The sequence below is a fragment of the Amphichorda felina genome, assembly GCF_050947745.1.
Source record: "Amphichorda felina strain 45539 chromosome Unknown scaffold_5, whole genome shotgun sequence".
NCBI classification, from domain to species: domain Eukaryota; kingdom Fungi; phylum Ascomycota; class Sordariomycetes; order Hypocreales; family Bionectriaceae; genus Amphichorda; species Amphichorda felina.
In genome coordinates this window covers 23,628-43,188 of record NW_028145045.1, presented here as the reverse complement: position 1 = coordinate 43,188, position 19,561 = coordinate 23,628, and the positions used below count along the sequence as shown (strand labels likewise).

Below are 19,561 nucleotides of genomic sequence, written 5' to 3'. Positions count from 1 at the left end.
GTCCCAGTGCCTCTCGTCCTGCACAGCATACGCGGCTGTAATATCCGCGGCATCTTGTCAACGAGCACACTATTCAACATGTTGCCTTTCCATTGGCAAAGGTGGGATTAAGAGCCGCCGTTAGGGAAATTAGGGAAGTGCCCCCTTCGTATTGCAACACAAGCACATGGCACCTGAACAACGTAAGCTTGCATCCATACTGGCATGTATACCGGCTACAGCGGCTGGGGAGCAGTGAGACTCGGCACTCTGATCGAGGAACTTGGGGAGACCATTGGATTCAGACTCCATCTAGGACTCACGGAGGTGCTCATCGCTTGCTCCAAGAGGAAGCTCGCAAGGTTATCCCTCCTATCCAGGCACGTTTTTTCTTCTTCAGAGGAAGCACAGCGCACGTGGCTGCATAGTACCTTGGATGTATCGCTAAGAAGCAGTCTCGAATGTTCATCCACGGACTTACATGGAAAACGCGGCAGGGTTACACTGTTACACGCCCCTAGTTCTTGGCCTACCCCCTGTGGTGGATGAAACCTTGGATAGATGGACCGAGAGTCATATGGCGAATATATCGGTTGATGGAAGTATAAGACAGGCAAAGTCTCAGCATTGTAGGTCGTCGTGAAGATTGTCCAGCAGAGCTTTCCTGTTTACACAAGGGGCTGATTCTTGACTCTCCTGGCCGACATCTCTCATTTTCACCCCTTTTTGCTCATATTCTTCGAGATGGATACCATCTACAATGCGACTAAGCCTGAAGGCAAAGTCAGCATCACCTCCAACCTGATCAATGGAGTCCGGGATATCAGCGTCATCTACGCCTGTGGCGTCGTTGCTCTCACCATTCTCTTCATGAGCGGGTTTGAGGCTGGACGCAAAATCCTTAGCCGCATCGTGTGGTTCTTCGATGGCCTTGTTGGTGGTGCTCCTCATACCGTCTCTCTCCCTGGTCCGCGTGGGCTTCCTATTGTCGGAAACCTTCTCGAGGTTCGTCTTGTTATGTGCCTCCTTACCCAGCTCACCTTTATCTAACCTCTCCCGTAGTTGAGCGGTGGCCACGTCCCCAAGATTTCCGAGTGGACAAAGAAGTATGGAGACGTCATTCGTGTCTCCCTTGGTGAGCGTGAAGCAGTATGATCTCCCTTACTTCGCAACCCTAATGTACTCAACTGATGTGTGGCACCACAGGTCATCATTAGCAGCAACGAGGCTCTTGCAAAGACCATTGTGGAGCAGGGTCCCGCGTACCAGTCGCGTCCGACCTTCAAGCTCTTCCACAGTGACTTTGCCTCCTCTGGTATCTGGACAGTGGGCACCTCGCCCTTCAGTGACCGCCTTGTCCGAACCCGCAAGGCCCTTGGAACCCAGATTGCGCCCCGCCTGCTGCCAGTTTACACCCCCGTCATCCACCCTAAGCTCAAGAAGCTCTTTGGTGACATCCTCAAAATCAGCCAAGGTCCCGCCGTCGACATGGCTGAGAAGCTCCACCGTTTCGGTACTGGCCAGGTCTCCGAGCAGCTCATGGGAACGCCGCTCGATGACGATATTGTCGGGATGCTCGCCACTAATGAGACCAACATCTGTGAGTGCCTAACCCTGTCGGTGGGACTAGACATAAAACACGTACTCATACTCCAACACAGTCCGTCAGCGTACCATCGGATCACCCGCCCGTGACTATATCCCAGCCTTCCGCGCGGCCTTCTGGGTCCGCTACGCAGCTGGAAAGATTCTGGGCATCAAGGGCTGGTCTTTTGATGAGAAGGAGGAGAAGGCTCGCGAGTACCGCAGGATGCAGCAGGTCTACATTAACAAGATGCTTGGTGAGCTGAAGCAACGTATTGAAGACGGCGACCAGACCCCCTCCATCCTGGGCAACATCATTCGCCAGGGCCTACTGAAGGACGAAGAGATTCTCCTGGCTTCCTACACCGGAAGTAAGTCTCCACCTCGCATGCAGGTGCCGTTTTGATCACCAACTAATTGTTTATCGACAGTTGCTGCTGGCGTCAACCTCGGCTACTCCCTTACGTGGATCATCAGCTACCTGGCCAACAGGCCTGACTTCCAGCAGGCCGGTTACGATGCTATCCGTGAGGTGTACGGCGGTGAGGCGCCTAAGCCGCATGAGTACGACCGTGTTGAATATGTCAAGGCTCTGCATACCGTTCGTATCCCCATCACGCCTGCTATTTGCCATTCATTTCTCACCTTTTGATACAGGAAGGCTCCCGCATTTACACCCCTGTCCGTCTTGGATTCCCCCGCCAGACCCTTGACGGTGCCAGCTACGATGGCCACAAGATTCCCAAGGATATGGTACGTCCAGTGCTATCTACGCTGATATGTCCAACTCTACGGATATGTGCTGACTTCTTTTCTTCTTCTCCCCGCGTAGCTTGTCATCATGAACCTGATGGCTGGAAACCGCGATCCCGTCGCATTTGACCGACCCAACGAGTACCTCCCTGAGCGATGGTTGGACGGCCGCAAGGGTCGTACGGATCTAATGGGGCCCGGTGGCAAGAAGCTTGGTGTTACCCATTTGACCTACGGATGCGGCCGCCGTGTGTGCCCCGGAATTGACAGTAAGTTTCGACGACTAGACTTCTGTATTAGTGCCCTCGGCTAACCTTTATTGTAGTGGCTAACCGTGGCCTTTACTCCACCCTTGTTCTCCTCCTGCACTTCTTCACCTGGGAGCGCCAGCCCCTGGGCGAGGAAGAGAAGAAGCAGGTCTTCCCTCCCTTCCGTGCCGAGCGTGAGTGCTCGCTCGAGATGGACGCCATTGCGGACACGGCGACACCCACTGAGGCTCAGGCCATTCCGTGGTCTGCTGGTATCAAGTTCCACTGCCGCGATCCTGAGGGCCTGCGCGCTTGGATTGAGTCTAAGGAGACGTAGATGTTGTGGCGCGATTGATACGAGTTCATGAATGTGGTCAGAGATGGAAGGTTTTGAGAATTGCAATACATGGCCTAAAAGTTGTTTAGTGTTTCGGTGGTGGTTGTTTGTCGGTTTTCAAATAGAAGAGCTAGGCATTCGTTAGAATACGGACTAGACTCTGAGAGGGCGAGAAATAAAATTTCTTTACTCTAACTTGGAAAAGATGAAAGTGGTTTCAATTGCAGGCAACCTTTACAGATGGAGGACGACGGGTTGGTGACTGTGGGCGTGCTACTACATGGCTATTGATGTCTTCGATGCTAATCATAGAATACTTGGTAAGTATAGTCAGAGTTTTGGCCTTTTGAATCCTTCAAATTCCCTATGGTGACGATTTTACTAGGCATGTTCACGAGATGCCATATTTAGGTACAAAATGGGATATTTGCTTACTACTAGGTACGTCCCACCTTCTTCCCTACTGATCTCGCAATACCACCCCTGCGATTTGCAATCTCTAGATTATCTCTACCTAGTGCCTCTCAAGACGGCGGTCTTTGTAGTTACGATATTCATGTCACTCAAGGCAGGGGAGAAAATAAAATACTCACTTCCGTCAGCGGAGAATCGCATGCCCGCGAAATCATCGCTTGGGCACATTGTGCGTCGTTACCGACTCAAGAGGAGAAGCCGTCGTCCCGAAATCCGCGAATCGGTATCACCGCTTTCACAGGGGAGGGTAGAAATGGAAAGCAGGGAGACCCAAGAACCTTGCCCCGCCCTTTCAATGACCGCCTGGGTCCCTGGCGTGCTTTCATGATATATTGGCGAGGAGGCCGCTCACATATATCATTCCTTATACGTCTAGCCCATAATCCATTTTTCAAATCTAATTCATGCAGCTCTATCATTTATATGGTGCTAGTCATGTCCAAACTCCACCTGTCATTGTCTTATGGTCCATAAATGTTCTCAGCTCTCTGTAGCCATTTTTCAGCCGTTACCCAGAATCGTCGACCGCCGTTTTCACACCTTCCTCCATTCCCAAAACTGTTTTAATATCGCATGTCTCCCTGCGATTCTTGCTGCTTCGCTCGTCGACCCCATGGAAACATCCATATCGTTAGCGTTATCTGAGTTTCCATCCTTCATCCTCGCAATCTCGTCAAGTTCCCCCACTTTCCATCCTCGGAGGAACAAGATGCACACCGCCGCAGCGGTATACATAAACCCAATGAAGAGCTGTGCGCCGAGATAATCGCCTGTAGTTTCAACAATCTGGAGAGCAATTGGTTCGCTAAAGGTACACGGGAGGACGATGATGAGCCATTCGAGGTTGAGGGCAGAGGGAAGATCCTGAAGGCCAACGACCTCGACGGCAACCGGACCGATGGTCGCCCAGAATGTGCCGGTCACAGTACCGCCGATCAGGGCGTAAAATATCAGGACACCGTAGCTCTTGGCAAAGATCCAGACGACAAATGCCAAAAGAGCGCAGAAGAAGGTGGTCAGTCCGGCCATGTTGATTCTGCCGATGGTGTCGGAGAAATATCCCGTTGGAGGTCTCCCAAGTCCCTGGCCTAGATTCAGGAGAGCCGACAGCACGGATGCTTGTGAGGGACTCAATCCCAGCTTCCTACCATAGTCGGCCAAGGAGAAAACTAGGGCGATGTAGCCAAGCATCGAGAAGAAGCCATAGCCGTTGAGAAGGAGGTACTCGGGACGTTTGAAGAGCTTCGTGGCAAAAGCCGAATGCTGGGAGCCAATAATTTTATGCCGATCCCGGATCAGGGTGATGCAGATCGAGTTTACTACCAAGGCCAGAATTCCCAGCACACGGAAGCACCAGGCGATCCCAATAGACTTGATCATGGCCCCGGCCGCCAGAGAGTATAGAAGGCCTCCAAATCCAGAGCCGGATGCGCTGACGCCATTTGCGAGGGATCGCTTTGTGGTAAACCACTGTGGTGGGATGCCGACAGAACCAACAAAGAGGAAGCCCATACCGATACCAAAGGCAATGCCTTGGCTGAGGAACAGGTGCCATATGCTAGTTGCAAAAGAGGCACCGATCAAGCCAGCCACCTCAAGTGCATTGCCCAAAAAGAGAGTGACGTGAGTCCCATAGTAGCGCGTGGACAAGGTCGCCAGCGGGGATATGAGCATAGCGCACGAAATGGACAAGCCACCTACAAAGGCATACTGCAGGTATGTCGCTCCGGGGTAGGTGTCAGTGGAGAGGTAGTGGGCAAGGAAGACACCGTAGGAGGAGTTGATGCCCCATGTGTGCGCATTGATGAGAGCAACGCATACTGTGCAGATCCAACCGTATCCTCCATTTGGGGGTTGTTCAGGGGTGCGTTGTTGCTGTGGTGGTGTCGGTACCTGTTCTGCCTGGTTGTCGGCACATTTCTCATCCGAAGAGAGTATTTCCTCATTATTCTTTTCGATCGTGATGGCAGCCGTCGATGGTAGATGGGGCTGGTCTGGATCCGGCTTGTCGGCCGAGGTCTGCTTGGACTCCCACATAATTGTGGCTTCGAATGTCAAGAGGCTGTGATTTTAAGTCTATAGTTTGTGGGTTCTGCTGGGTAGAATCAGCTGAACCTCCATGTACCACGGGTGGCAGGGATGTCGTCCGTGGGGGTGAGGAGTTTGGCAAAGCACTTACATAGTACTCCAGAACTCCAAGGCTTTTAGGGGCCCTGGTTTGTTTTATGTGCTCCTCGCTAGAATGCGGGGGCTTTACTTCTCGTAATGATCACTCTGCAGTGAAGAGCGTTGGGTGGGACCCCCAGCAAGAACACAGTCAACACACACCCCCCCTGGACCCCCAAGGCCGCGGCCTTCCGCATGTTGAAGCCGTTACCCCTGCGCCCTGCCTCGATGAGAACGGGAACACCCGCGTCACCCGACCCCCCTGCAAGCAAGGTGGACACCACCTCTGCGTGGTCGTTGGTAGGTACCTTTCGCGGGCGATTTTTTTTTTCTTCCCCATCACACGGGCAAGGCGAGGGCGAAGATAAAATCATGAGAGCCGGATTCGCACGCCTAGGGAGCCGGCTGTGTTACAGACAGAGATTGGAAATGACGCCAAATTCACTGTCGTAGCATCGATCTGGCATTTTCCCACAGCTGAGCAGCTTTGAACTGTAGTACTACTGATTTCGTAAGGGCCATAGGGGCGAAGGCGCTTGGCTTCCGCTGTGCGGGCTACGCACCCATCCCGATGCAGTACCGTCTCCGCATTATATTCGCCTGGGAATTTGGCCTGCTTGGATTTATCAAGTGAACACGGGCCCCCAAGCCACTAGTATAGAAAAATTCTTTTTAGGTAGGAGCTGGAAAATCCAGACTCATCTACATAACTGAAGCAGTTGTTTGCTTTCCGAAGTGCTAAAGATGAAAGACATCATCACTATATGTCTTGTTACTCACCTCTCACTTAGTCGGGGAGCTTACATGTTTGGAGAATTTGATATAGAAGAGTTTCTGGCGTCCAGAGTATTAGTGCATAGACAGGCTGCCGTTGGAAATTCAAGAGAATCACCGTGGCCAATTTCTCCCTACTTCCAGTCCTATGTTTCTTCAAGTCATGCCCCCTGGATCTATCCGATCCGAACCAGCCATCCCGCGCTACCCTGACAGCCAGGTATATATCTCGCGGTTCTGATAAATGCCTAATTTGAAGGACTCCACTTCCCAGACGTATACATGAAAACTGCGTAACGGCGGTATTAAGATATAGATTATAGTGAGTACTTTGTATTAATAGCATAGGAAATTTGTACTTATGAACTGTTTTTGATCTTAAGCGGGATATACACCTTATAGAAACCTCCCCACTATGCCTATCAACATGGGAATGTTTATCACCGAACCCACCGCCTTCCTTACTGGCTCGGGTACTTTGTTGGTATATTTCTGAACCTTCATCTTAGCTTTAGCTGCCTTATTCTGATGACCATCGCGCGAGGCCCCCTTCCAGGATGGATTGCTGGGGGCGCTGGAGCAACACACGGGCTGTGCATTGGGCGCGAAAGCCTTAGGTTCTAACGCCATAATTCTAGCCTTGCGGTTGCTAAAGCCCTCGCCCCATTTGTCTGTGGCATGGAATATGCAGAACACTCTGTTGTCGCCTTGGTGCGGACTGAGCACAAAGCTAGCATGACCAGGCGCGTATGGCCCAGGGTTTGATTGGTCATTGAATAGTAGCGGCGTTGGTCTTTTCGTCCAAGACTTTTGATTCATGGGGTTTGCGTCTGGCGAGGAGAGTCGCAGCAGCCCCAGCTTGTATTCGCTTGTGAAGCTGGCGTGGCCCGAGTAGACGATCCCCGAGAATGTGCCATCAGGCAGGCTGACCCACGTTGGGCCCTCGTTGATCCCGCGCGTTCCGCTGTTGAAACGCTCCCAGTCATGATCCGCGCACGAGATACACACAGGCTTCAACTTGGACGAGTCAACGGCCTCTTCGGGCGAGACCATTTTAGTAAGGTACAGGTTCTGCTGGTAGTCTGAGCTGTCATGAGGCGGCCATCCAGACCAGCAGATGTAAAGGTCTCGCTTGTTTGGGCTGAAGACGGTGGCGTCGATACTAAAGTGGTCGGGCAAGCCCTTGAGCGGGCCGAGGAATTCCCAAGCTGACTCCATCATGGGATCCTGGTTGCCCGACCTGAGGACAATGGTGCGATGGCCGTGATTGCCAACCCCGGGATTCGAGGCTGTGGCGTAGATGTACCATATGCCGTTGAGCTGGTGCAGCTCAGGCGCCCAGATATCGGCAGACCACGGTGAGCCTGATTGCGGACGCCAGACCAGGCACTTGCGAGGGTTGAAGAAGTCATCCATCGAAGATGATTCCCACAATTCGATGCGGTTGCCGAGTGTAAACGTGAGGTAGAAGACATCATTGGCTGCGACCATCCAGGGATCTGGCCTGGAGCCGTCTGCGATGACCTTGTTCGACATTTTGATGATATTGATGCCCCTGGAGAATGGAAAGTAGGTATCGAGAGAAAATGCGATGCTGAGCTCTTGTAGGGACCCCCCTGAAGAAATGGAACAAGCTGTCAAGGGCTGGACGGGGATTACATGATGTGGTGAAGTTGGAGAAGTACCATGAAGCTGCAGCTTTGAAAATGGCTGCCAGCACAGAAGGAAAAGATCTCTCGCCACTCCCGTCTCAGATGACGTCCTTCGCCAGTCAACGTCACCTCGACGAAGTAATGATAGGCCTCCAAGATTAGCTTCGGGCCAGCTTATAGATGGTCTGTCGACGTAGTGGATTGATGTGGCCAATCATCAATTGGCTTCATTTCCTTTGGGCTCTAATGCGGTGCGTGTCTCTCCCATTTCAACAGGATCGACTGTCTCAGCCCTCCCGAAAGCTCCATTGGGTTCCAACGAATTAAGATAAGGTTGAGCGTCAGCTGGAATTCAGGGTGCGGGGTTAACTTCCTGGCGGCTTTCCGTTGGTACCATCATATTCATACCTCAGACAACGTTGAACCTTCGACTTCACACTTTTTCGTCGTCCCCCACGTCGCAATCTCCACCCCAGCTAGGCCGTTACACTAATGTGACTAAGCTTTTTGCCTCTCTGGGTGCGACGAGCAACATCATTACCTTTATAGAAATTTTCCTAGAAGCTTTCCCACCTCTCAGGATGTGTACCAATTAGCGATAGGCTAGAATGGCGATAGGCTGGTGCTCGAAATTATAGATATGAGACATCAAATCTTGACGAATCAATTCATACCTCGTCAGAGCTAGACTAGTACCTAAAGGGTCTTGTCTTAGAGTCACATAAATTCGCCAACGATCTGCTAAAGGTATTAAATCGCCTTAAGGTAAAGGAGATGGGAAGATATGGACAAGTTTCCACGTCGCTCTGAGCGGCGTCTAGAAGAAGACCAAATTGAAGGCTTTTCTCGAAAGCTCAGCCTGCACCAAAATCAGATTATATCGCATACTCAATTACAACTCTTGTGAGAAAGGATCCACGGAACATCACTATCCTAATGGGATAATAAAGAGTAGAGCGATTAGGTCTCACAGGTCTCTCTCCAACTTGAGGAAATAGACCATGTATACCAATATCTCAGGATTGATATATGCCTAAGCTTTAAGATTCAAAGGGCTTATTGTAAAGGCTGCGGGAAAGGCCAACGGCGACGAGAGCCAAAATATGTATCCAAATAGGCTCCCCGAAAGATCTTGAGAGGGCTAGACAATACTCACACCGCTCCTCAGGAAGAGGATTTTCAAAGGCCCGCTGCTAGTCTAGAAGGCATGCTAGAGGTTATTATGTGACTACGAAAGTGGTCGCGCTGCGGAACCTACTGAGCGGCTTCTAGACAAATTGAGTTTCCCTATGATGACAGCTCGGAAGACCAACATTCCAGAGGCATATATCAATATCTATAAATAGATCATTGATTCCGCCACCCAGGACGGAGGGCAACCGCTCTGCTGTGGTGACTGGCTTAGGTAGCAAAAAGGTGGGACGTTTTGGATTCAAGGAAGAAGGCCTGGGTCAGGAAATTTGACTTTGTAAAGTTCATTGCCCACCATCAGGCAACGCAGGACGCGCTGAAACATTTGACCAGAGAGGCAAAGCTTTTGACAGCTTCGTGATTCTTCTGGTATGCTGTGTTCAAGATGCAAAAATCTCAAATTAGTTTGCAATGTTCAATTCTCTACCAGCTGGTGGGGTGGTCCAGTACCTATCGCACATTTACAACCCGCATAACGGACATTCTTAAGCAGCAGCCGGCACTTTATGCACACAGTTATCGCCAAGTAGACTCTATTGATGACATACTACTTTTCTTAGTCTACTTTTTCATAGATAGCCTAGACGAGTATTAGAAGAAAGGCTGATTCATTCCTACCTCACAAATACCATTTGGCAATCCTCCAAGGCCTGCTTATCAAGTCGGCCATAGAGTGTAGTTGCTGGTACTATCGCGACTGGCCAGAAGTATACCATTCATTCTACTGGAATTATTGAGGCTTAACAGAATGTAAATGGTATATTGATAATGATTCCAATAATAATATAACGTTGCGTAAGATGCCCCAGCGTAACGCTCGAAGAGTACACTCACAATTGTCCAGCGGATACTCCGTCGGGCCCAAGGAGTGGTCCTGCGGTTATATCTACTCGTCAATGGCCTTTTCCAAGGGCTCACTTACTATCACCATCTTAAACAACAGTATCACTTTCCTCCAGATCTGGATCAATTTTCCCAACACATGATTGATACCACAAACCTGTTCTATATCTGCTAAGCGCCTGCAATGATTGATATCGCGAGTTTAGGGCGAGCTCCTGTCCTAATGTAACAAACTAATTCATTGATGATATGGCTGATGAGGTTATATGTCGTCGCGAAAGCGCATACCCCATGAATGAACAAGAAGTTAACTTCTAGAAAAGACCATACGAAGCGCCATTTGAGGTTGCTCAAGTTAGTTGACGATTCTACAAGCAAGGTGCCCCAACTTTTATTACAAGACTAAAGTCGATATCACCCACATGACGGTGCATAAATTCCTCATGTGATTACAGAGTGTCCAAGAGCCCATTAGGAAGAACCTAGAGCCCAACACCACTTCTGTTGCTCTATACAAGGTTATACTAATGGAGGTTAAGTATGCCATATACGAATATCAGGGCAGAGAACGTATTGCCTAACCCCTCTGTTGGGTACGAAGAGTAGACAGGAGCATGTCAGGAGCTATTGGGGGGTTATCCGAAGTGCTCTAGGCTTTCGAGTGAGAATAAGCCCGCCGCAATTATGAGCTGTCCCGGTGTCCAAGAAATCCTACAGAAATTGGCCAATGAAGGATTCGAGAGTCCCGAGGTATTGAATCTGACAGGCTCAAATTAAAGAAAGATGATGTCTCCATAATTTCCCATCTAGCACAGGGTTCATCTAGTACGCATCCTCCAGACCCATCTGTACTACCTAGTTCATAAAATTGTTATATCTTATCAAGAGCTGCCCTCCACTGTTATCATTACCCACAGCTGAGAAATCCAAGTCTGACTTAGAGGAAGATTCATACACAAGTTCCGCCAGGAGTGAGTAGGCAACCTGCAGCTTCCAGGTTGGACCACAGCCACAAATTGCCATGCCGATGGAACTACGAGTAGGACTACCTTCTTGAGTGATGAGGAAGACAGAATCAGCGATTGAATCCATGTTCCTTAGGAATATCTTAAGAATGGGAGACACTTTTCTTGTGGCCCCTAGTGAGGCGGTGGCCGCCTAGGCGGCAAACTTCAGCATATCGAGACGGACTCCAGCGAGCGGCGCATAAACTTTTCCCTTGCAAAGCTTGATAGAGTGAGAGTTCGGGATGGATAAAAGCAAGGGAATAAAGACTCAGCTCAAAGAGCATCTCAAATGAACTTGCGGGTTTGGCTGCTTCAGTATCTGAGGCAATCCGGATGAGTCGTAACACTCTCCGAGGGCGATCTGAAAACGTCTGCCGAGGCTCAAGTGGTGTCCTTATAATTTCCGAAGCTAGGTCATTCTTTGATCTCCTAGTGAAGTCTATGACCTGTTGTTTTTCCAAGTCAAGTTGAAGAACAGCGCATTGACTGTGGCATCGCGGCGAAACGCATCTTTCGGCTGTTCCAAAACCCAACCTCGGAATACGGCTGTCCTCCTCGTATGTCTCCTTGCGTAGATTGACTAGATCTATGTTATGTCTAGGCCGAATATCCTGCAGGTGGTTGTCTCAAGCTTTTTTGATTTGGCAGGGTTCTTCCTGGTCGTGTGGAATTTGGTCAACCCCGAGTCTCTGACTCCGAGCTCCTTCGCCCGCCTCTCATAAGTTTCCAGGTTCTATCGGTAAAATCCAGCAAGGAAGTCTCCAAAATATTTGCCCGTCATGTTGCTAAAGGCAATATCAATATCGCAACAAGGAATACCGAAAAGTCGGTTGCGGACCCAGCCACCGGCGATCCAAATCTCGCGACCACTTAGAGGAATCGCTTGGGATTCTTGCATATGCCGTCGGCAGTGGAGCAGAAGTTCTCATAGAAGCCTCTCGCACGGTACCAGGGCAATCTTCCATTGTTGTTGGCGGTCCATCACGGGCAGTTTCCGCGTTCATTCTCGTCAGTTCGATCTTGGCAATGGGAAATTTGTACTGCCGTAAGTCATGGTAAGTGACGAATGTCGATTAACAACAGGTCAGCAAATCATTGTGTCGTGAAAAAAGAGCAAGTTTGTGACTGGCTTCGGGGATGAGTTACCAGGTATGACAATTCACTTGCAGGCGATGCTAGGAGGAGACAATGCAGAGAACCTGTTGGGGACTATTGCCTTTGCCTGGGACCACCCAACATGAATCGCTGGCAGAGACTGAACGAATCCTCGCCAGAATCACTCCATTTCCAACGGTGGCATACCCTTTGGGGCATAAACCTTCCTTACAGGATACCTACAGACGGCATCTAAATTGTTTGATGGCCCCGCTGAACGCATCCTTGATCCCAACAAGAAAAGGTCCTCAGTAAGATATCTTGAGGCAGCAGTGCTGAGTTATACTCATAGAAGACGAGTGATGGGCGTCCTTGTAGGGCAAGCAAGGAAAGGAGAAGTTGGAGAACGACAGTCTTGGTCTGCATGAAAGGCAACTAACTAGAAGTTAGCCTAGATGACACAATGGCAAGGGGAAAGGCAAGATTGAAAATAAAAATAAAACCTGTCACTACCGGTGTCTTTCACGCCCATTGATTCTATAATGCCTCTTAATAGACATACAGTAACAGCACATTGCTATCATTGGCATCAAACTGGTAATGTCTATGGGTGCATATCAAGCATAAAGGCACTGACAGGGGATGATAAAGTCAAGAAGCAGGGGCACATAAGTAATAATGTGGCTCCGCATAGTGCAGCATGAGGATTTGATAATGCTCGTACTTCGATCGGGTATATCTATAGCAACTGACTCTAGACCAGTTGGCCAGTCCTCCATGAGATCCTTGGGGAAGTGACTCATGCACCTGGCCCACCACCTACAAATAATTTGTCTCGCTTCATCGCGAGACTCAATACAGTAGCCAAAGCACCAGCCACAATAACCAAGACGTAGGTCTGGCTCTGGGCACCGACAAGGACTCTCAAAACCTGCTGTCGGACGTCGGGGTCGAGGTTTTGGAAGAATTCTGACTTGGCCCCTGCTATGGTCTGCTGAATAGTCGACGCAGGCACGTCCTTTAGGATAGGTCGAATGCCCACCAGGCTTCTATTGAGGAAGACGGCATTGGTGATGGCAAGTGCAATTGTGATTCCGGTGATCTGACCGAGAGCGATAAATCCGACCGCAGAACCAATCATTCTAGGGTCCACGACGGCCTGGGCAACGGAGAATGACGCCTGGGCAAAGAGCCCAACGCCAAAGCCAATTATGATGGTGTATCCGTATATGTGTGCAACAGAAGTCGAGTCGGTGACGGTGTACATGAGGGCGCCGCCGATAACGACCAAGATGCCCCCCAAGAGGTACCAAGGCATGTAGTATCCCAAGGATGAGAGGAGAGCGCCATTGGCAATGACTGCGACAATCATGAGTATGATGAAAGGTAGGAGACGAACGCCAGACTCGAGGGCTGAGTCGTTGCGGGTGAACTGGAAGAAGATGGGAATGATGTAGGTGGGGACAAAGATGCCAGTTGCTCCTGCGGACGTCATGGCAAAGAGAATCAAGACAGTTCGGCTCTTGAAGAACTCAACAGGGATGATGCGACGCGAGGGGGTTGTGAGAATTTCGAAGGACTGCTGGAGGCCAAGGAGGATGAAGAGCACCCCAGAGCAGCAGAAGAGGCCGATGACAGTGCCCGAGCTCCAGGGGTAGGCGACGCCGCCAAAGGACAAGGCCATGACGCCAGTGACAAAGGCACCAGTGGTAAGCAGACCTCCCATGTAGTCCATCTCGCGAGAGCGGTCCCGCAGGCTGGCACCGGGACGCGGATCCTTGTTGGGGAGCATGAAGAGATAGACCGGGGCACAGGCGGCGCCGACGCATAGGTTGATGTAGAATGCCCAGCGCCAGCCGGCAGAAGAGTCAGTGAAAGCTCCGCCAATGATGGGGCCCAAGACGGTGCCAATGCCCCAGGTCAAGCCTGCTCCACTGACATACATGGGGCGTTCTTGGATGGTGGTTGTCAAGGCAATCATGGTCATGAGCCCAACATACATGCCCGCCCCAGAAACACCACAGATAGCGCGGCCGACGATGAAGGCGTTGATGCTAGGGGCGGCTCCGCAGATGGCAGACCCGACCTCGAAAAAGAGAACGCAAATGATATACGTCCACTTGGCATTGAACTGGTCATAGACTTTGCCCCAGACCGAGTTTGTCGATGCGGCGGCCATGTTGAATGACACGCTGAGCCATGCAAGCTTCCCGAGGGAGTCGAATTGCTCCACAATTACGGGCTGGACATTGGCCACGATGGTGTTGTCGAGGGCGAAGAGGAATTGCGAACTGTAAATGGCAATGACGACAATGACCCATTTCCAACCCGAGATGTCACGGGGCAGTCCTTGGACTTCTGGTTCCCCCTCGACGCCTGTAACAGATGTTTTCTCCGACATGTGGCGGTCTTCTCCCTCAGCTGGAGAAGCCGGGATATGCTTCTGCACCTCGCTGCCGGATTCTGTACTCGTAGTCGTATCCATTATTGCCGCCGCCGTTAAGGAGTCTGGGACATGAGAGAAAACGACAAGAATCCAACGGTCAGAGACAAAAGTCTATCCTGGTTTTTTTGGGGGGGGGTGAAAACAGAGATTACTGTCCGATCTGGTTCAAGGTAATATCTGTGTGCCTGACAGAAAAACGAGAGCCCGTCGCCCTGATTGCCGCAACAAACCAAACATCAAACCCCAAAAACGGGAGCTACACGGTAGTAATTTGTAATTAACAGCGTCCACTGACTCTTCTCTTGCTTTGTAATATCCAATCTTGGGCAGCGCGGCGCGCGAGGATCCCGGCCAGCGGTTACAGCATTCGTATTATTACGAGAGCAACTCGACCAGTCCGAGCCAACAGGCGCTCCACGGCTGTGCAAATCTTGGGGGCTACTACTTGGAATCAGGCATGCATAATTTTAAGCAAACCAGCCTGTGCCGGTTGGCACATGGGCTACAGAAGTACTCTGTACTTGACCTGGCACGTACTACGTATCGTGCCTTAGTCCAGAATTGCTCGTATTTCGTATATATAACGGCATACTATGTACTAGCGGCTGGCTCCACAGTGACTGCAACGTCTAGATTAGTAAATGCGGATCATGCCGTATCCCTGCTCCCCGTGCGGGTAAAGGTGGCAGCACGTCGCACTCATATCCACAGTCCATCCATACTTCGCTTAGAGTGCTTAGTACTGGAGGGGTTGACACTAGACAGTCCGGATCTGTACCTCCGGCAAATGAGCCGCGCCACAACCGTTCGGATCTGCCTCCCGCGATCTCGCACGTTGTGAAGGACGCCACGTTGGCTGTCATCGTTCTTGTGCGCGAGTTGCTCGATTACTAGGGCATGGCGACACTAAAAATGAAGGGCAGGAGAGGAGGGACACTTCCCTACGGCGCTGCCAGTACAGTTTTACGGTTTTTGCATTCATGTTGGCTAGCCCGCAAAGATACATAGTAACACACTCTAACAGTGCAGAACGACTAGGACACAGGTCAGCCGTCCAGAGCCGAGCCTAGCCTAACAGCCAAGTAGCAATATGTGATGGGAGGCAGGGGGGGGGTCCATCACGGCAAATCCAGCGACATGATTCCTCGCCAATCATACGGAGTACCAACCATGCCGCTGGGAGCATAGGCAGTCCAGGAATTTTGTTGAGATGACGGAGGCAAAACTATTGGCCAGTGATAGATACTTGGTCCAGTCCCCCGTAGCTCATTATTTGCACATGATATTGAACATTACGGATACAGTGATAACAAGCATCTCCCGGGAGGACGACTTGATTGTGCCACACAGACCCATCACTCCTGGAATCTGACGCCACCGCACGCCATATCCCCGCCTTGTCGTGAAATGGCATGGTACTCGGCTATGGTCTGTGGTTCCAGGGCAGGTATTCGTTGGTCGTGGGGGGGCAGTAATAGGCCGCATCACGATGTTTCACTGTTTTACTCCACTCTTCAATTGGAGAAAACGAGGGGTTGCTGCACGACTCAGAAAGTCAGCACGAGGCGACCCTGGAAGCGCAGTGGATACTCTCCCCTGGCAGGCTGACTCCCAGTCGCCTCCGGCATTCTCCTCACAGCCGATCTCATGCCTGTGGTGGGATATTAGGCAGGTGCCTGCATAATGTTGACACAGGCCAGCTGAGGTCTTGAGGGCCATGTTGTGTGCGGTCTTGCGCAAAATGCATTGACGGACCCTTGTTAGTCACCTCACCACTGCCTTTGTACTCGTAATCCCACCGCACTCCATGCAACGGGTACACATGTACTCCGTATATGCCGGATCATCCTTCATGTTGACTCTTGGCAGCCTGGCCGCAATTCTTCCGGCTCCCGCAGTACCGGGGACCCTGCCTCTCCCGCCTTTGGCCAGTCACGTCGGGTCCACCTCTTGTCGCAAAGCTGTCTCCGATCTCGAATCTCGACCGTAAGAATCTGTAGCTGCCCTTATCTGGGCGATATGCAAGCCTCCAAGGCCTATGATCAGGGACAAGCCGGCATGTCCGAGGTGCAGATGCAGGTGACTGTGGGGGCGATGGGGTACTACTGGGATATCCCAATCTCCTTGAACACGTATACTTTGGGATTATTCACTCATAGCTCTATTAACGTAACTTATTGTATATTGCGCAGTGCATATCCGCAACACGTTGCTCAAAAATTCGGATAGATAGTCACCGATGCTGACCCGTCCGCCACCACAGCAGCTGTTGCTGGCAACCGCCCAGCATCGTTGGCATTTCAATCAGTTTTATAGGCTTGGCTGTGCCCGCTCACAGAAATACAGAAACAATTAGCATGCTTCTATAAAGTGCCATTGACCCTTAGGTATGTAACTAAAGCATCTGCGTAGCTGCCAGCGCCCTACCTCTGCCTGGACTGCATCAGTAAGCATGACAACGACTGCCAGAACACGTAAGCTCGCTTGATTCCAGATATTCCGCGCAGATACTTACTGTTACGCCAACACAGCCGCGCGGAGCCTCCACGGCTGCTGGACCTGTCGAGCTCGTAAGAAGAAGTGTGATGAGACTCATCCGTGCTGCACCGAGTGCACTTCTCTCGGCCTCGAGTGCCACGGGTACGGCCCCAGGCCGGAGTGGATGGACAATGGTATTTGCCAGAAAGAGCAAGCGTTAAGGTTCAAGCACATGGTCAGCCAGGGAAAATCGAAGAAGGGAAAACCACAGCGGGCCTCTACGACTTATATGTCCGACGATGCCAGTGGGGGGTTGGATCTGCCGTCGACCGAAAACGTACCCACGCTGACTGCAACTTGGTCTGCACCAGTTCATCGCTCCCTTGACGCGTGGAATGGTGGTACTGCATATCATGAGGAGTTCCAGTACCAGACAAATGCAGTCGACATGCTTACCCCTGTTGAGCCGGCATGGAGCGCACACGGCCATCACGACAGCCTCACAGCAGAATCCACATTCGCCTTCAATATAGAGGGCTACGCACCGACACCGCCATTCTCTGCCAAGAGTTCGTTGCCTCCTGGGACGACTGAATGGGAAACTGTTTTGACACCCGACTCAACTGTGGCGCATAAGTCAGAAGCCTCCTGGGTTGAAGTCCTGTCCCAAGAGGACACGGGATTTACCACAGATGGGACGACACTCTCAAGTCTTGGTGGATTAGTGAGACTCCAGTCTCGAAATGGAAGTGAAGATTTGAATAAGGAGACTGCGACGAACAACCCTGTTGGCTTGAAGCTTATGCAGAGGCATGGGGCGACCTGCCGTGGGCCCGACCAACAACCTATATCCTGGCCCGTTGTTCCATTCGGGCCTATGCGTGATGAAATGGCGGAGGATACCCTGTTTATGCACTACTTGGATCAAGTCTTCCATGTTCAATTTCCTTTTTATCACGGCTGTGATGGGCGAGGAAGAAGCTGGCTGTTCTCGATCCTGAGACGAGTCAAGCCAGCGTACCATGCAACTCTGGCCCTGAGCGAGTGTGACCTCTCGACGTCGCCTCAGAGTAACAGATTAGCGACGAGCCTGCCTCAACTGCGCGCCAGAGGTGGCCACTACGACTTGGCCGTCCAAGGGATGCAGCGTATCGTGGATGGTGCGTGTAAAGGGGACGGACATGCACGTCTAATCCGTAGTCTAGAAGGCCTCACCACTATACTGCAGCTCTTATTCTGGGAGGTACGTGATACATGACCTGTCTCCGATGAAGCACCCTCCAGTGCTGACGTGCCTGGTCTAACGCTTTGTTAGTTTTTGGCTGGCGGCGCGAAGGGCTGGCAGGACCTTCTACACACTGCTTCTGGATTAATTCCAGTCCTCGCTAAGGCACGGATGCCTCTAAGCGATGATCTAGGGCGTACAGGGCCAGACCACACAAGCGGAGAGCGACATGAGACGAATGTATACCCTGAAGACGACGTTGCAATTAGTGTTTTGCTTGGCTCTTTTATATCGTTTGACATCATCTCTTGTGCTTCTACTCGGGGCACCCCATTCTTGGACCTTGATCACTCACAGATGCTTGGGAACCTTGAAATTTCTTTGGAAACCCTCATGGGGTGCCGCACCTCAGTCATGGCGCTCATTTCAGAGATTTCCTCGTTGGATAGGTGGAAGAAGGAGGCACAGGGTGCCCACAGGCTGAGCATTGTCGATCTGGCGAAGCGCGGCGGCCAAATCGAGGAGCGCCTCCGAAAAGAACTTGCCGACATCAGAAATATGCCGTCAACTGCAGGCCGGGTGGTGCCGCCGAATCACGCAGGGTTGTTCCCAGCCTCTGCACATCGCGAGGTCAGCCAGGCCTTTGCTCTGGCGGCTGTTACCTACCTACACGTCGTTATTTCGGGAGCACATCCCGAACTACCTGAGATCGCACAGACCATCTCGAAAACAATCCATGTGCTCAACAGGCTAGAGGAGCCGAGGCTGCTGCAGTGTGTAGTCTGGCCATTCTGCGTCTCTGGATGCCTGGCGCGGGAGAACCAGCAGAGCTTCTTCCGCGGCCTCATTTCAGCGGCCAAGGTGACCAAATCTTGTACCGGAACTTTGTTTGAGGCGTTCAATATTATAGAGGAGTGCTGGGAGGCGAGGAAGACTAGTTCGTACAATTGTGATTGGGCCTCCATTATGAGTCAATGCGGCCGTTACGTCCTGCTTAGATAGTTCACGGATACAGTACACATGCATGGTCTAAGGACAACTTATACAATGTTGAATATTATTTCAGGATCTATTTCATATTGGTAAACTAGAGACAGAGGCGTTAAGATGCGTCCTGGTCGTTTCTACCCGCCTTTGCTTGTTGCCAATGTCGCTAGACAAGAGGTCATGGCGCCCAGTCCTGTGGCTTGCTATCCCCATATGGCGGAGCGCTGTACTAGGTAGATAGCAAGTTACGATAACCGAAACCGTTTGAAGGCTTTTGGCACAGCAGACTTCTAATGCCCAATGGGTGGACGGATTACATCGG

At 51.2% G+C, this 19,561-nt stretch overlaps 4 protein-coding genes across 4 annotated transcripts; 1 reads left to right on the top strand and 3 right to left on the bottom strand.

Annotated features, from left to right (window-relative positions):
• Positions 1-723: 723 nt before the first annotated feature.
• Positions 724-2,901, top strand: ACO1O0_004835 (uncharacterized protein; the record flags this gene model as incomplete). Its single annotated transcript, XM_083194268.1, has 8 exons — positions 724-984; positions 1,042-1,128; positions 1,186-1,579; positions 1,641-1,934; positions 1,995-2,164; positions 2,221-2,316; positions 2,396-2,585; positions 2,642-2,901. 8 exons carry the CDS (start codon positions 724-726, stop codon positions 2,899-2,901), a joined length of 1,752 nt encoding a protein of 583 aa, XP_083049181.1.
• A 1,008-nt stretch (positions 2,902-3,909) lies between these two features.
• On the bottom strand, positions 3,910-5,412 carry ACO1O0_004834 (MCT family MFS transporter; the record flags this gene model as incomplete). The annotated part of the gene is made up of 1 exon (XM_083194267.1): positions 3,910-5,412. The coding sequence occupies one exon, from the start codon at positions 5,410-5,412 to the stop codon at positions 3,910-3,912; it is 1,503 nt and encodes a 500-aa protein (XP_083049180.1).
• A 1,299-nt stretch (positions 5,413-6,711) lies between these two features.
• On the bottom strand, positions 6,712-7,851 carry ACO1O0_004833 (glycoside hydrolase family 43 protein; the record flags this gene model as incomplete). The annotated part of the gene is made up of 1 exon (XM_083194266.1): positions 6,712-7,851. The coding sequence occupies one exon, from the start codon at positions 7,849-7,851 to the stop codon at positions 6,712-6,714; it is 1,140 nt and encodes a 379-aa protein (XP_083049179.1).
• A 5,051-nt stretch (positions 7,852-12,902) lies between these two features.
• Positions 12,903-14,588, bottom strand: ACO1O0_004832 (major facilitator superfamily domain-containing protein; the record flags this gene model as incomplete). The annotated part of the gene is made up of 1 exon (XM_083194265.1): positions 12,903-14,588. The coding sequence occupies one exon, from the start codon at positions 14,586-14,588 to the stop codon at positions 12,903-12,905; it is 1,686 nt and encodes a 561-aa protein (XP_083049178.1).
• Positions 14,589-19,561: the final 4,973 nt, after the last annotated feature.